The sequence below is a fragment of the Anolis carolinensis genome, chromosome 1 (genome assembly GCF_035594765.1).
Source record: "Anolis carolinensis isolate JA03-04 chromosome 1, rAnoCar3.1.pri, whole genome shotgun sequence".
Classification (NCBI taxonomy): Eukaryota; Metazoa; Chordata; class Lepidosauria; order Squamata; family Dactyloidae; genus Anolis; species Anolis carolinensis.
In genome coordinates this window covers 161,269,690-161,286,898 of record NC_085841.1, presented here as the reverse complement: position 1 = coordinate 161,286,898, position 17,209 = coordinate 161,269,690, and the positions used below count along the sequence as shown (strand labels likewise).

The 17,209-nt window shown below is 38.9% G+C and overlaps 3 protein-coding genes across 3 annotated transcripts; all 3 read left to right on the top strand.

The window, feature by feature from the left end:
* Positions 1 to 819: 819 nt before the first annotated feature.
* LOC134292516 (uncharacterized) lies at positions 820 to 1,011 on the top strand. The gene has a single exon (XM_062957707.1). The coding sequence runs from the start codon at positions 820 to 822 to the stop codon at positions 1,009 to 1,011; it is 192 nt and encodes a 63-aa protein (XP_062813777.1).
* A 4,793-nt stretch (positions 1,012 to 5,804) lies between these two features.
* Positions 5,805 to 6,121, top strand: LOC134292517 (uncharacterized). Its single transcript, XM_062957728.1, has one exon. The coding sequence runs from the start codon at positions 5,805 to 5,807 to the stop codon at positions 5,955 to 5,957; it is 153 nt and encodes a 50-aa protein (XP_062813798.1). The 3' UTR covers positions 5,958 to 6,121.
* A 26-nt stretch (positions 6,122 to 6,147) lies between these two features.
* On the top strand, positions 6,148 to 16,941 carry mkks (MKKS centrosomal shuttling protein). The gene is made up of 4 exons (XM_062957693.1): positions 6,148 to 7,150; positions 10,231 to 10,406; positions 12,681 to 12,791; positions 15,376 to 16,941. The coding sequence occupies exons 1-4, from the start codon at positions 6,160 to 6,162 to the stop codon at positions 15,808 to 15,810; spliced, it is 1,713 nt and encodes a 570-aa protein (XP_062813763.1). The 5' UTR covers positions 6,148 to 6,159; the 3' UTR covers positions 15,811 to 16,941.
* Positions 16,942 to 17,209: the final 268 nt, after the last annotated feature.

Below are 17,209 nucleotides of genomic sequence, written 5' to 3'. Positions count from 1 at the left end.
CAATTAATCCTAACTACAGTATAGTTTGCAGTTAGGCGATTCTTCCTTGATATATTATTATCCTCATGTGTAGAGATATTCTGATTTTGTTTAGTTTTGATTTTTATATGGAAGACCTATAACCTCAAGATGTATAACCCAGATACAGGAAAGGAGATTCCACCTGAACATCAGGAAGAACTTCCTCACTGTGAGGGCTGTTCGGCAGTGGAACTCTCCCCCGGAGTGGCGGAGGCTCCTTCTTTGGAGGCTTTTAAGCAGAGGCTGGATGGCCATTATCGGGGTGCTTTGAATGCAATTTTCCTGCTTCTTGGAAGGGGGTTGGACTGGATGACCCATGAGGTCTCTTCCAACTCTATTGTTCTATGATTCTACAGACTGACCACTTCAGTGAAAGCCCTCTGAAGGATTCTTTTGTGCTTTTGTATTCTTACCTATTTTTTATTTTTTGAAGAGATAATAGGAAGACATGAATCAAAGGTTGGTATCTCTCAATTCCCTAATATTACTATAACCATGCTAGATAGTGATGACAGTTTGGCTTGAAGAGGTATAAATTGCCATTCAGTAATTCTTCCTGCTGATGGGTAATCAAAGCTGCATTCATAAAATACTATGGCAGGTCATGATTGTTTGTGCTTTTGAAAATATATTGTTAGGATGAGGCTGCCAAAATGCAAATATTCAGGCGTTATTTAAGTATTCTGAGTTTTTTTTTATTATTACTGTACAGTTAAGAGGCAGTATGCTTAAACTATGTTCAGTAGACCGTATTCAAGACTCTCAACTTCTTTACATAGGTAGAGGCCAACACACGCAATGGGCCTTAAAACAATTTGGAAGAACTACAGAGTTATTATTGTTATGGGAACGAGCCTTGTCTTGGTGCACTTGGGCTGGTATAACATGAAGTCCCATCCTGTTTTCCAACCCAAGACAGATGACTTTGTCCCCGAGCCTGGAATCGTGACATACGTGCTGCAAGCAGAGAAACAAAATAAAGGAAAATAACCACACAGTGCTGCAGAGTAACTGAGAGGTAAGTTCTTGCTGCAGCAAGAACAAAATGAGAGAAGTGATATGAATGTAAAAGACCTTTGTTATAATGCTAAACCCGAGACCAATCTTTCTTTTTATCCCCAGCATCATATAATGGCAGACCGTCTCTGTTTCCCCTTGCCCCAGTTAGCCATGTATGACATTCTTTTGCATCAGATCCTACCAATCTTCCAGGTGATTATGCCTTTCTAAAACAGGCTTATAGTTATATTTTTATTTTGTGGGAGTAAATCTGCATGAATCACAGACAGCACACATCCAGCCCTTTGATCATAATTGAAACTCCCACTGAGGCTTCTATCGTCCTGGCTGCCAAATTTACAGCTTGGGAGACAGCAGAATCACTACTTTTTTATTTAATTTTTTAAAATAAATATTAGTATCACACTTAATACTTATGTTACAAAAAATAGACATCCGACATATATATATGTGTGTGTGTGTGTGTGTGTGTGTGTGTGTGTGTGTGTGTGTCTATATATGTATATGTATGTATGTATACACACACACACAACAAACCACACAATCAACAGTACATCTTTTCTATCTGCCCCATTCATTTCAGCTTATTTTCTGCTCTTCTCTGGCTGCAGCATGCTAACTTATACACAATATTCCTCCTTTCTAAAACGCATCTGTTATATTTACTTTCCTAATAATAAGGAAAATATTTTATTTTTTTATATCAAAACCAGTAGTTACAATGTCTCCTTTTTCTTACTTTACACACTCTGTAAAAGGTTACCATATTTTTAGATACAGAGCTTTCTTTTAATAAGTTAGTCTGTTTAACTCTCCCCAAGCCATTCTTTTTTCCAGTATTTGAAATTCTTTTGTTTTTCTAATACTTCACTGCTTTTTTGAGATATGAACAAGGCAGACAAGAGGAGCGACTAGTTTTTAAGGATAATTCTGCTTCCTGGAACCACAACACCTTAAACCTTGTTTTAAAAAGCAAAACAAAAAAATATCTTCTCATTGTAGTGACCAGGCAGCAGGGCTGAAGTATGGCCAGTAAATTGGTGGGTTCCACTGTCTAGCCATGGTGTAAATAAATGAATAGTCAGGACATTTAATTGACAAGTTGGGAGACTTTTCTGCTGTGCTTCCCACTCTTGGATGATTTTGCTTGCAGTACCAAAACCTGCAGCAGCATAACAAAGCCTTTGAGAGCTGGTGCCATGCCGTATAGTGGCTGACTTCAAATTAGGAATCCTGCTGTGAACACAGTAGGCAAAATTAGCTAGTCCATTATCAGTAATAAAGGGCACATTTTGCAGCAGGAGGGGCAACTTCAGTGGGTCTAAGGGCCCAGTTTTTGACTCGGGGCTATGCAGACTACTAAAAAATTAAAAAGAAAGTCATTCATGGCCAGCCGTCCACTTTCTTTTTTTGAAAATATTAAATGGAAGGGATGCCATTTAATAGATGGGCCACCTCTTTTGGATTCCACTTTGCCTACCCTTGTTACATGAAACAAATTTTGAAGTGTCCTGAAAACTGAGTTCTATATATACTTGTATATACATCAACCTTATATATAAGTCGAGGGCAAGATCTGGGACCAAAATTATGGATTTTGTTCTGACCCATGGATAAGTTGAGGGTCATTCCACAGAAAGGGGAATGGCCCTCAACTGTCATTTCCTCATCCAGTCATTCATAAAGGCAGAGACAATAGAATGAGTTGATTCTTCTTTTAAGTTTTCCCAAGACAGACTCAGCTTTTGTCTTTTGCCATCATGGAAGGAAGTTGTTCCTTTTTTGATAAGGGGTAAGGTATACTACTTCCATTGGACCATAAAAAAGGAAACTTTTTTGGGGTTGACTAACAATTTTAGACTTGTACATGAGTACATGTGGTCATTCTGTTTTTGATGTTTGCTATAGTGAGGCAAAACTGTTAGCTTGGATCAGGCTACAAGTATAACTTCTGTGCTCTTAACAATCCTGGTTTCCATTTTTTCATCTTTAATTAGAAAAATGTATTGGGATAAGGAACTGTTAAAGAGAAAGTGGGCAATTACATCCCTTCCAAATGTGAATCAGCCAGTTTGCTAGCTTTTCCTTTTTCAGTTGCTGATGTACATTCAAACATGGGAGCTGGCTGCCTTTAAGTTAAGGCATTATCAAATTTTAAGCACACATACCCATGTGCACACAGATACAGATACATTTCAGCGTTTGCTTTTATGATTGAAATATAGTTTTCAATTCATAGGCTTTACCCATTTTCACCTGTATGTTTTCATACTTGTGACAAAACTAGATTCAGGCACGGCTTCACATCTGCAATGAAAAAGATGCAGTGGAGCTGTAGTTTGCCATCTGCTTTCACTGTGAAGCTGTAAATAAAGCCTTAACTGCATTATTCATACCAACACACACTAAAGCTATTAAAATGGTGCTCATACTTGTTGCCTTTCCAAAATACATTTTTCTTAGCTTTCTTAGGTTCAAGCTTTAGAGATTATTGTCAAAGGTGGAGGTGCCCCCCCCCTTCCCCTAGTCTGTTTGAGCATAGAGGGATAGTTACCAATGGTTTTTTCCCCATTTAACTACAAGCTTGCAGCCCTTTCAGCTCATCTGGAAGATTAAACTTGGGCATGTCAGCATAAATTGAGGGGGAAAAAGAGCCTGATCTATTATCTCATAAATATTGTCTTTCGTGTGTGTGTTTGTGTGTCTGTGTGTGTGTGTGTGCGCGCGCGCATAAACAGACACATACATGCATGTTTTAGATAGCATAGGGAAGGGGTAACACCCCTGTGGTGTTTGCCTCCATTCAGAAGATTTCACTTCACTCTCTGTCCCTCTGATAATTGGATTTTGAAAAAATTGGCTTGTTGTGGAGACATTGATTGGTGATAAAGCCACCGGAGACACCTTTTCCCCATGATAATAATTACTTCAGGAATTAGTTTACCTTCTTAGGGATAGATTTTTCTCACTTCCTGTTGTCACACCCCTGTTCTTAACTGTGAGTCATTTGAAAGTTAGATGTTTGTAACTCGAGGAGTGCCTGTATTTGGATAGTCATAGACAGATGGCCTCACAGGTGCACATGATATTCATTATCCACATATGGAATCCTATTGACCGTGTTCTTTTGTGGATGTTATTACATATTTAGTCAGCCTGAGGCTGGAAGAAAATAGAGAACTATCAAATGTCTAGGCTATAAGTTAGGTTTGAGTTGTTGTTTGGAATGAAAGTGAAAATTAGCTGTTAACGTGATAATGTATTGCTGTTAAATGTCTTGTTATAATGGAATTATGTTTCAAACGATTAAAAACACTTATTTTGAGATATCTTAGAACTTTTAATGTTTCAATTGATTTTGGTTGAATTGCTGTATAAGTACAATTACTAATATTAGTAGTACTTACTGTTATTTATTATTAAATAACAATAAATAAATTATAATAATAATTTGTCCCACTTTTAACCCAGTTTGGTATTCAAGGCAGCTGGCAATTGATAAAATCACATAGTTAAAATTCACAAAATACAGAAATTAAAAGGCGATCATTTTAAAATGATTTATGTTTTTAAATCGCACAACAAAAAAGCAGATAGAAAATCCAGCACATTGTTTAGGTGGCATGGGCCTTGTACATTCAGTCCTCAAGGGTCAGTTGAATAATAATAATAACAATAATAATACTTTTTTTTTGTTACCCACTTTCCCTCATGGTTCGAGATGGGGCATAACACAATTAAAACACATAATCATAAAATACAATAAAATGGATATTTTTAACATATTATTTTCACCTGTCTGTGGAATTAAAATAGAGAGTGTTCTCTGGGAAGATAATTCCAAAGCCTAGGGGCAACCACCAAGTTCCTTTCTCATTTTCTCACCAGATGTATCTGTGTGGTTAACATTGAAGTTAAGATTAAAATGTATAGTATGGGAAAATGTAGCCCTCCAGATGTTGTTGGGCTCCATTTGCCATCTGACTGGCATTGCCAGTGATGAGGACTCATGGGTATTGTCACTCAGCAATAACCAAAGATATCACATTTTTTATCTCATAGTGTAGTATTCCATTTCGTATTGGTTCTGTGACTATGCTATAGTGGGAGTTGAAGATTGCATTTTGCATATGTTTGTTTTATTTTGATTGCAGACTTTTGAGTCCTCTCACTTCCAAAAAAAAATTCCCATATTTTAAGAACATGGGAGCATAAGAACTAATAGACCAAGAAAGAGTAAAACAAGGAGAATGTCAAATCCTGTTTTTCCTAAATGTGATGTTCTTCAAAAAGCCATTAAAGTCTATGCTAGTCAGCCTTATTTCTTCTATTACTACAACTAGAAGGATTTGACCCTTTTAATCCAATGTTATCCCATGATTCACATGACCATTTTGGCAGAATCCTAATTTTAAAAAATGTGAAGCTTCCCACCCTTGATTTACATCTCTTCTAAAGTTATTGCATACCAGGTCATTTTACATGCATTTCCTGAAACAATTTTCAGGTAGCCCAAACTGAATGACAGTCTAAAAGATGCGACGGTTTGGTGTGTATTGTTGTGTAAAGATGTGAACTGACATAATAGCATAAAGAATTTTGTATGGAAAGAAAACTGACAACCATTTTGAATGTCCACTATGTGGAGATGCCATATGTAGAAGAGCAGGCTGTTCAATTTACCCACAGGTTTTTTTTAAGAAAAACTATAACTGTAATTTCATGATTTTTTTTTTTAATTGCAGATAGATTGCACTTGAACAATGAAGAAAATCAGCTGGATTAGGAAGAACTGGCTACTTGTGGCTGGACTCACCTTTGTTGGTGTTCATTTGGGGACCTACCTTGTACAAAGAGCTGCAAAGTCCTCTGCTAAATCAGGGTTGGACATTAAATCAAAAGGTCTTGATGAATGACCCCATTTCTGCCAACATCATACAGACCACACATATAGCGATTTTGTCAAATATCGGATAAAAACGGCTGTGTCCATACGCTTTGCCTTGACCACAAAAGAATGCAGCAGCCTTGTTCTCGCTTGTGTGTATATCATTCATTAAAAAGCAGTTTATAGACATGAGATGCATCTAAGTCTTGACTGGGATTTTATCTGGAAAGATGTCTCGTGTTGATCTCAAAAAGCCTTCCTTATGTACCAGCGAACCTTTAGCTAAGGAGACCCTTTGCCATGCTCTGTCAGTTTTTGCTAAAATGGTGAGGTCCTGCTATGGCCCCACAGGGAGGCTTAAGCAACTGCACAACGGTGTGGGTGGATATGTGCGCACCACGTCGCAGGCTTCAGCTTTGCTCGGTGGCCTTTCAGTCACTCATCCGGTGTTAAAGCTTCTGACAGCCTCTGTGCAGAACCATCTCGCACGCTTCAGTGACTGCGGCTTGTTTATGGCCATCTTTTGCTGCAGCCTGCTTGAAAAATGTCAAGGCCTGAACATCACCCCTTGCACTTTCATTAAAATCAGCCAACACCTTTTGAGCCTATGCATTGACTATCTTGCGTCTGAAACGTGCGGTTGTAGAATGCAGGTGGATTTTAGCAGTTCCAAGATCCCCCTGGATCTGGTCCGTAGTATAATAACCAGCAAACCTGCCTGCAGGCTTAGCAGAATGGAAGCCAATCACATCAGCATTTTGGTTTTAGAGGCTTTTCTATTTACAATTCCACACAACATCAATACTCAAATGACTCTAGGAAAGTGTCTTTATATCCCTGTAAAGAACAAGCAAGTTTTGGATTCTGCTGTATATCCTGGACTTCTGATAGAAGTGCCAGAAGTGGACCTAAGAAATACACCTCCAATCAAAAGAGATACTTCAGGCATGATCAAGATGGTACTTTTCAGTATGTCTCTGTCTGGAGACTTATCTGACAATGGAGAAGGAGTCATTGTCATCCCACACGGAGTTTATTTAGAAGCAGTAGTCTTAGCTCAGTTGCTTAATGTAGGTAAGCAAATAGTAAAGGATGGTGTTGGTGTTTTTGTGTGTCAGAAAGTCATCCATCCGGCTTTGCAACAATACCTGAAGGAGAACCACATTGTGGCAATAGAAAGAGTTGGACTACCATTGATGGAGCCTCTGAAAGAAATTACAGGTAACGAACACACATTCCTCCTTAGTAACTCCATTAGGTTATTTCCGAGGAAGATTGAGTTTATGTGCTACTGGCATAGATCTGTGAGTCTCAGGAAAGTTATCTTAAAGCCTGTTGTAAAAATGAAGAAATATTCATGGGAGAATCAGATATGCCACCTATCCTTTCCTTAAATGAATCCCACTGCAAATATTCCAGTTGCTGCCACTTAAGAATCTATATGTTTCTTATTCTTCGTTTTGATATCCTTTTACTTTGTTTCTTTCTAGTTTCTAGTGACACCCTTTCAACTGTCCCAGTGCTATGATCAAACTTAACAGCAAGCGTATCCATTCCATATGAACCTGTGAAATCTGTTCTACTAAAATAGAAATTCAACTTCATTCAAGAATTGAATTGAAATGACTGGTCCCCAGGCAAAAGTGTCTAAGATTAGAGAAGGCTGCCAGTTTATTAACTTCAATGAATAGCAGTAGTTAGCCCATTTAGATCCCCCCCTTCCTTCTAAATTGCTCTTGTATTTCCACAAAAGTAATTTGCTTCTAGTGGCATTAAGTATATGTGCTTATGATTACAATCTTAGATTGTATGTTGTAGATTAACGGAAATTGGTTAATCTGTAACGTGATTCAAATGTCACTTTGTAAGCAGTCTGGGATTTTTTTCCAGCTCCGCTACCTGAGATCTCATTAAAAGACACAATAACCCAGGCTTTCTAATATGGCAATTTCATAGATCCTGAAGAAGTCCAACCCTTCCTTCTTTGTCAATTTTCTTGTCTCATGTGGCCTGATCAAAAAAGAATTCAATGTAGTGGAGGGAGCTATTGGGGAAAACATGTTGCTCCATCATTTCCATTAATTTTAGGGGGGAAATTGCTAGAGAACCCCATTCAAACAGCATCATAATGGGAATGCCACCTCAGGAGGATGGGATAAATTACTTTCAGCCCTTGATTGGTTTGGTCTTCTTTGGTTCATAGATACCTACAGTCCCCAAAACAAGTCCCAACTTATTTTTTAAAAGATTGACTCTGTATAAATGGTTCAATATGAAATAGCATTGAGATCCCTGTTGTATCTAAAAAGTTTATCCTAGTCCAGTGTCCACAGTGACTAACTAGATTGTTCCAAGATGGGATGGGAAGCTATTCTGCCCTTGAGGGCCATATTGACATCAAAGAAACATATTGGGGATGCACTCCAGCAGTAGGCAGAGACAAAAACACTTCTGCTACCCCACATCAGCCAATACAGATACTCTACATGCTTCTCTAGAGAAGTGAAGTGAGAACTGATCTTTCCGGAAGGAGTGTTTCATGACACATTCCCCAGATGCCCCAAAGCTGTATCACTTTCCTCTGCCTTTCTTTTCATGAGAAGGGTTTTGGGAAATTGCCACATCAAGGGAAAGCATTTTGATCCTGTTATTCTCTCAAGAACTGATTGCTTCTCTTTTGTTCAACATTAAAGGGTCAATGGGCATGGGAGACCAAGGCAAGAGGAGCTCCAAGGACTAGATCTGATCCCAGGCTGGAGTTTTCCCTTTGCTGTTCTAGAGCATCCATAAGCAGGAAGTGGAAAAAAAATGCCATTCCCTATAAGTTGACTCCAAATAATAAGGTTATGCTTATCTCTGATAGCTAATACATCTGATCATAGATTTGGCTAATCTGTTTTTTAATAATAAATTTTAATATTTCACTCAGTATATAAATTATATGAAACAATAAATTTTAAAAACAAATAAATAAATAATGCATCATTCCTATCCCTACCACTCATTAAAATTGACATCCCACTCTTCTTTGACTGGTGTGCTAATTTAGATAAAACATTCCTCCTCTTTAAACTTTTATATTTTCTATTTTTTCTTATGCATAAGAAAATATTTTCTTCTCTGTATATCAGAACCTATAGTTACAGTGTGCCCCTTTGAATAAAAAGTGTTGGAAGAGTAATAAACATGTTGGGTCCTTCTACCATTTCTGGTGGACCGGTTAACCAACATTTTTGGTTAACATTCAGTACAATGATGCAAAAGCTTTTGAAAGCAGAAATAACATTTAGACCTGAGTTGTTTCTCTTAAGTATGTGAGATTTGGAAAATAAGACCAATAGAGAGTAATGTGCCATATAATCAGATTGGTGTATGCAACATACTAAGAAAACAATAAAACTCCAAATATTGTAGAATAAATAGACAAATTAATGGATTTGGCTAAGTTAGATACACTGACAATTTTATTTAAAAAATACTGACAAATCTGACAATCGTTTACAGACTCTGTAAAGAAGAAAAAAGAGACTTTGTTGTAACTATTGGCTAATCTCTTTTAAAGTCATCTAAACCAGTAGCCTTCTAACCTATGGCAGGAAGCTAATTATTCTTTAGGCAAACTATTTATTTTGTTTTGATTATTTCATTGCATGGATCCAAGGAAAATTCCAAGTCAAAACAAAGACTGAAACAGGATAAGGTAAAAAAAATCCTATTACAAAATTTAGAGCACAATTAAACAATTTATTATATTAAAACATGATTACATTTTAAAGGTATAAAAATATCAAATGGGCAAGAAAGAAACCAGAATATTCTATCCTGGTGTTATTGTTTCACAAATGAGCTGACCACAAGGCCCAGCATTCCCAAAACTGCTGTTCCTTTGACTTTCAGAATGGTTGAAAATAGTATGTCAAGGAAAGTGGAGTCAATGTAGTTGAACTGAAACTTTCATAAACTAGTCAGTATTGCCAATTGTGAGAGATGATGGAAACTGCTGTCTGGTAACATCTGGAAGCATAGTGTTACTAATTCATTGATCGAGGAGTGTATATCATGGATCACTCCAGATATAGCTAGACTGCAAGTCCCAGCAGCCCTAGTCAGCATAAACAGTAGCAAGGAATGTTGAAAGTTGCAGTCCAGGAACATCTGGAGGGCACATGATTTCCACTCCTGGATTTGACCTTGAAGCATTTTAATTTCTAACTGAATTCAGTGTTATGCTACACTACAGAATATTTGGCTTTTCTTTTTCTAAGATAGTGTGTATCATTATTTTTTCCTCTTTTGAACAGGTGCTCAGCCGATACCTTCGCTACAGTTTCTGTCTCCTGCTTGCTGTGGCCATTTGAAGGATTTGCAAACTCTGTCTATTGCTTCAAAATGGTTCTTTCATCTGATTCCTAATGACCCAGTTGTCTGCAGTGTGATGCTGTGTAATAGGAATGAAACAGCGTGGGATGAATTGAAGGTCAGTATCTTTACAATTACCTACTGAAATACCTACTTTCGGATAAACTTTTGAAGGGTCATGTAATGTAATTAAAAGTTGAGTCTTTTGGAGAACTCTCTCTAGCGCATCTCTGCTTACATTGATAGAAAGGAGATACCTTTATCAAGCAATTTAGTTTCAAACTCAATATTATAAAAGATGTATCCCCATGGATTATCCAGTCTCGGCTGGGACAGTGGGATTTCCTCAAGGATACGTGCCTCAGCAATTAGACTTAGAAATTAAGATCAGGTTTACCTCTCAGTGGCAAGTCATAAACCAAAGTATACATAATGCAAGATACACGGCTGAGGAAAATCACAAACAGTCATATTTTGCTACATGAGGAAGCACTTAACAAAATAAGCCAAGCCTACCCTATATCTTGACTGTGGCGGCTTCTACACTGCCATATAAATTCCAGAATATCTGCTTTGAACTGGATTTTTTGGCAGTATAGACTCATATAATCCAGTTCCAAGCAGATAATGTGGCCTAGGCACATTATCTGCTTTCATAATCTGGATTATATGGCAGTGTGGAAGGGGCCTCTGACACTGGTGGTCTAAGATTCGAGCGGGGAGTATCATTAGCAACAGATTAAAAGAAGGAGATTTTAACTTCACCTTCTTCCTAGTAACTTTTAGAAATGGGTTTCGGGACTTACCTTGTTCTGTTTCATGTCCCGGCTTTCGTTGAGACCCTGATCCGTTTTCATCTGACCTCCCGAAATTGGGAGGTCAGACATTGGTTTTGTTTCATGTTTTTTCTTGTTTTTCAGAGGGGGGGGGAGGTGTCGGCCAAGGACACAGCAGAAGCCAGAGCCACTCAAATACGGGCAAAGGGCGGTGGGAGCCGGGCAAAGGGGGGGGGGGAGGTGCAGGACGACTCAGCCACCCCAACCTCCCCCTCCCCCACCCACCAGGCCTGTGCGTGTAAGCCCAATGCCTGCACCCATAGGCCCTGATGCCCGGGCCTATGGGTTCAGGCTTTGGGTTGTGCCTAGCCAGGCCTCGCAGGACTTACAGTCAAGTGCCGAGTAAGGATCACTCCTTACTCGGCACTCGGCCGTAAGTCCTGTGAGGCCCAGGTGCCGAGGTCAAAGCCTGCACCCGTAGGCCCAGGAGCTTTGGGTTTATGAGTGCAGGCTTTGGGCCTACACACCTGGGCCCCGCAGGGCCTACAGCTGGTCGATCCGAAAAGCAGGCTTGGAGCCAATCAGCTCCCGCCTTCCTTTCATTTCAAGTCAGTTTTTGTTCGTTGGAGGTCTTTCTGTTTTGTGCCATCCCAATGGACGATACGAAACAAACACAAATGAGACAAATAGTAACCTTGGTGCAAAGATTTGCTATTTCTCCTCTGTTGTTAGCTTGCACTTCCAATAATCCTGATTCAAATTGTTGTTTCACCAACATTATTATTATTAGTGAGCAAATAGTTGTCCTTGCATTGGGAATCACTGAGATGGAGCAAGAGGATTTAACTTCATGCTACTTGCCCCCCAAGCAGAGAAGGCTGTTTCACTGCTGGTATTAGAAGCAGAGATACAGCATTCTTTTTCCTGCTGCTGCCAATGTCTGATCAGCTGAGGCAAGGAAAAGTAGGTAAAGAGCACTAAAGCTCCAGAGACCATGGAAAGAGCAGACAGGGGTTATGTCCTTGCCCACATGTGGATTAAGACATTACATTATTGGAAGACACTCTGCTTTAGGGATCAAGAGAGAGCTCTGGAGAAGCTGTCAGCAACAGTTTTATCATCAAGCTGGCACAGGGGGTGAGGCTGTGTCTCCTTCAGGTTGCACAGTTACCATTCATGGCATGGGGTCCTGGAATATATGCCTGAGGGGCTCTGACCCCTTTGCATCTATTCTTGCTGTGATCTTCCCCATCCCTGACTTTGCCTTTACATTCCTGATAAAGGACATGGATCCAGAATAGTTGGGTTCAAGTCCTTACTCAGTCTTAAAGCTAATGTATGTTATGGCTGTAAGCCAGAGGCGACTTTGCTGTTAGAATCACCTCATATGGTTGTTGTGTGGATAAAACAGGATAAGCCCTCTATACACTGTGCAGACCTCCATGGTTAAAGTGTAAAATTATTGTTTTTAGAAAATGGTGCTGTATGAGAAGAATACTTTACAAACACCAAAAATAGATACCTAGAGAGTCTCTTCATTTCTTTAGTGGTTGTTTCCTTCATTTCTATGTTTGCTTGATTGTTTAATAACAGAGTGTGTGGTTTATTTTCTATAGCTTGCCTGTCAAACAGCAGAACATGTTTTGCAGTTAACCCTCCGTGATCCCTGGGTATTGCTAGGTGGCGGCTATACAGAAATGCATTTGTCCTCATATATCAGGCACATGGTATGTAGAGCTTTGGGAGGGTATTTAAAGCTGTTTAATGTACTTAAGTCCAGCCAGTTTATAAGGGATTATGAGAAGTAGTGAAACACCTTACTGATCTTGTGCATGTTTTGCAGATGTCTTTGATTCAGGGTTTTTGTGCATTTGGAAGACAAAGTATCCTGGATAGGCTGTGAAATAAAGCAAAAAACCATACCTAGAGTACTGTGTCCAGTTCTGGGCACCGCAGTTGAAGGGTGATGTTGACAAGCTGGAAGGTGCCCAGAGGAGGGCAACTCAAATGATCAAGCCCTATGTGGAGCAGTTGAATTCTAGTCCTTGCATCCTATTACTGTTTCCTACCCAGAGTTATAGTGCTCCACTTATATCGCCCCCTATCCCTAATCTTTCCCTTCTGACATTGCACTTTATCCATCAGCCTCATAAATTATTCTTACTACCCCGCCTACCGAGCCCAGAAACTGTTTACTATTTTAGGTCACTGGTTGTTGTTGCTATTTTATACTGTGTTATATTGTTGTTTGTTTTATATTGTTTTATGAAGCTGTTATGTGAATACTAATATGTTCATTTTAACTATGTCGTTGAGTTTCCCCATGTGAGTCCTGAGTCCTTTCGGGGATATATTATTATTATTATTATTATTATTATTATTATTTATTTATTTATTTATTTATTTATTTATTAAAGAGCTGGGTATGTTTAACCCACAAAAAAAAGGCTGAGAGGAGACATGATACCAATGTAGAAATATGTGAAAGGATGTCCTAAGGAAGAGGGAGCAGGCTTGTTTTCTGCTGCCTTGGAGACTAGGATGCAGAACAACAGCTTCAAACTACAGGAAAGGAGATTCCACCTGAACATTAGGAAGAACTTCCTAACTGTGAGAGCTGTTCAACAATGGAACTCTCTCCCCCGGGCTGTGGTGGAGGCCCCTTCTTTGGAGGCTTTTAAACAGAAGCTGGATGGCCACCTGTCAGGGGTGCTTTGAATGTGATTTCCTGCTCCTTGGCAGGGGGTTAGACTGGATGGCCCACGAGCTTTCTTCCAACTCTATGATTCTATAAAAAGAAGGGCATGTAGAAGGAAGTCGTTCAGCCCCTTGGTTTTTTTTAACAATGCTCCTCCCATGCAATGTTCATGGGTCACCTCCTTTGCAGTTCTGAAAACTGCATATCCCTCCCTCATTGTTGTGTTGTTTATGTTGGAATCCGCCTTGAGTCCCCTCGGGGAAATAGGCTGGAATACAAATAACATTATTATTATTATTATTATTATTATTATTATTATTATTATTATTATTTATCTCAACCACAAAAATAGGGAGAGGAAAACCAAATACAGCATCTCTGGCCATCATCTTTGTTTTCCCCAAAATCTACGAGCCAGAAGTATTGCACAGGACAAGGTTGCATGTTGACATGCTAAGGTACCAAGCTATGTTGAGGTGAAAAGTCATACAACATCCCCCTCCCCCAGCGTGCATTTTGTAAAACCTAAAATATCAACCTGCACGAGTCCTGATATCATCAGGAGAGGCCCTCCTCTCAGTCCCACTACCGTCCCAAGTATGGTTGGTGAGAACGAGGGAGAGGGCCTTTTCAGTGGTGGCATTGTGGCTCTGGGACTCCCGCCCCAAAGAGGTGCAATCATTCCCCTCATTATTGGCCTATTGCTCCCAAGTGAAAACCTTTTTTATGGAAGCTGGCCTTCCCCAATAACGTACAATAGGAGCCATTTCAGTCAGACAAGACTCAAGACTTATATGGCCAAAGATATGGAGCTCTGAACTATTTAGATGAATGATTTAATGTGGTAGAACAACCTCCTTGGTCTGAGGTTTAGAGTTTTAAAATAATAATGTGTTATTTTTATGCTTATTTATATTTATGTAATTTGGGTCTATGCAATGTGTTGTTTTATGGTGGGTTGTGGGTTGTGGGATGATGGTTTTTGTATTATGTAGTTGTTTTCTATTTTGTACTCCACTTTGAGTCCCATTTGTGGGAGAAAAGCAGGAGAAAAGTAAATAAATAATAATATTTAGAACTTATTTACAAAAGGATATGTGAGTTTAGAATCCATTCACAATCTGAAGCCTCAAAGTATAGTTTACTAAACTAATATGTGTCAATCTGACACTTCTTGAAGGCTTTGAGCAAAGAAAGAAAGAAAGAAAGAAAGAAAGAAAGAAAGAAAGAAAGAAAGAAAGAAAGAAAGAAAGAAAGAAAGACAGAAAGACGGAGGGAGGGAGGGAGGGAGGGAGGGAGGGAGGGAGGGAGGGAGGGAGGGAGGGAGGGAGGGAGGGAGGGAGGGAGGGAGAAAGAGACTTCTACCACTCTGTCTGGTGAACAATGGTGCTGGGAGAAGTCCAAGACAATTATAGTGGAGTATGAAGAGTGACAAGGCAGTCATGAGTAAAGGAGAAAGAAAGATTGGAATCTCTGTGGATGTGCTTATTCTTGCCCACACTATAATCCATTGAATATAATAGGACATGCACACAGCTCTGATGCCTATTTGTCATAATTTGCTAGAGCAATGAGTAACACTTTAATAATTTTTCCCCACTTTTTTGTTCTAGACCTCTACTGTGGAAGGAAGTATCTTGGAAGATCTATCCTGTTCTTGGGCAGAGTTCAGGATGGTGGCTGATGCCTTTTGCTCTTCACTAGAGTCTGTAGCTTGCTCCTTAGACCATGACGGAGGCAACATTTGCACAGATGTGAAATGTTTTTGGTCTGTTCCGCCTGATGTCCCCAGCAGATCTGATTGGTCAGACTTAATTTGGAAGTGTGGATGTGGTCTTTGCAATAAAGAACAAGGCCTCCATTGGAGGATGCTGCAGTGCTGTGCCAGTCCTTTCCCCCCACAAAGTTGTGTTCATGAGTCTTCTGTAACCTCCACAAACAATCTGATTCTGGACTGTTTTGCCGCAAAAAAGAATGGCCTGCAGGTTGCAGTGGAGACAGCCAGTCTGCTGCTAGATCTCTCATATATAATTGAAGACCAAAATTAGCAGTGTTTGCAAATCCTAGTGGTGTTCTCCATGTGCAGTGACCTTCTCAGGTACAACATCCAACCACATCTCCCTGCATTCCCAAAGAACATCTTAATAAAGGTTATAAAGCATCCCTCTCCAAAAAGAAAGACATGTAATATTTTATAAGCAGCTATAGGTGGAAAGCAAAGTACTGTTCCTCCTGCTTTAATGTGGAAACTTGCATGTTCAAAAAGATGGCATCTTGCAAAGACACAACACGGTCATTGCTCAATTCAAAATATGTATATGTTGAGCATCCTGTATCCAAAATTCTTAGAACTAGAAAGGTGCCATATTTTGGATTTTTTCAGATTTTGGAATACTGAGATACACACGCACACATATCAGAACCCATGTCTAAACATGAAACTGATTGATATTTTCTATATATACAGGCTTATATACATAGCCTGAAGGTAATTGTATACACAATATTTTTAATAATGTTATTAATGAAACAAAGTTTGGGTAAACTGAACCATCAGAAAGGAAAGGAGACACCATCTCAGACAACCATGTGGGCGATTTTAAATTCTGGAGTATTTTGGATTCAGAATTCTGGATTAGCAATGCTCAGTTTGTACGCCTATTTGTGTGTACACTTAGTCTTACCCCACATGTAATCTGTACATACATTGATAATGCATTTTATTGGGAGGTCTTACAGACTAATAAGATCAGAATGCAGCAAGGTGGTAACTGACAGGAGGCTAAGAAAAATCATATTGTCACAAGACAGTTAAAGTGATGCTGGCAGAAATGGAGCTGAAGTTCCTTTATAGCCACCTTCTGAGATTGTTATTGCTGTTCAAATGATAGCAGAAATCTGTCATCCTAAATGTTAAACGAGTTAGCTGTGAATTCATAGTAAGTTAATTACACATTGCAAAATCAAGCCATATATCAAAAGCAATGTAGGTCACAACTAATTCATTTGAATTTGTGTCGATGGCACATCAAATAAAGCTGTAAAATGACTATTAATTGTATTAATTGTTCTGGAATTGTCAAAGCTTTAAACTATTTTTCAGCCCTAATCTATAGTGTTGTTTTATGTTTGGTGACTGTAATTTAACCAAAAAAAATTAAAAGGATCTTAATTCTGTTGCTTGCTGCTATTTTCTTTGGAGATATTTATCAAAAAGTAGATTGTTTCATTCTCATTTTTAAAAAATCATTTAAATCGGTCATTAAAATAAGCAAGTAGAAAAATGAAATGTTTGTCTGTTTTCCTAATACCAATTTAAAATTAGTCATATTGGATCTTGTATTTTAGCAGAATTTAAATTGGTTTCTGAAGTAGTATCCTATTGTATATCTGTTCAATTTGCATGAGCCCGGTTGTGTGATGTCCTTCCTTGGCTCTGATGTGGTT

What these genes read in the sequence shown, in the direction of transcription:
- mkks (XM_062957693.1), top strand. Translation starts at nt 6,160, where the DNA reads ATGTCTCGTGTTGATCTCAAAAAGCCTTCCTTATGTACCAGCGAACCT. An exon ending in GCCTCTGAAAGAAATTACAG is followed by an intron (nt 7,151 to 10,230) that starts GTAACGAACACA and finishes TCTTTTGAACAG; the next exon opens with GTGCTCAGCCGATACCTTCG. An exon ending in CAGCGTGGGATGAATTGAAG is followed by an intron (nt 10,407 to 12,680) that starts GTCAGTATCTTT and finishes TATTTTCTATAG; the next exon opens with CTTGCCTGTCAAACAGCAGA.
- LOC134292516 (XM_062957707.1), top strand. Translation starts at nt 820, where the DNA reads ATGGGCCTTAAAACAATTTGGAAGAACTACAGAGTTATTATTGTTATG.
- LOC134292517 (XM_062957728.1), top strand. Translation starts at nt 5,805, where the DNA reads ATGAAGAAAATCAGCTGGATTAGGAAGAACTGGCTACTTGTGGCTGGA.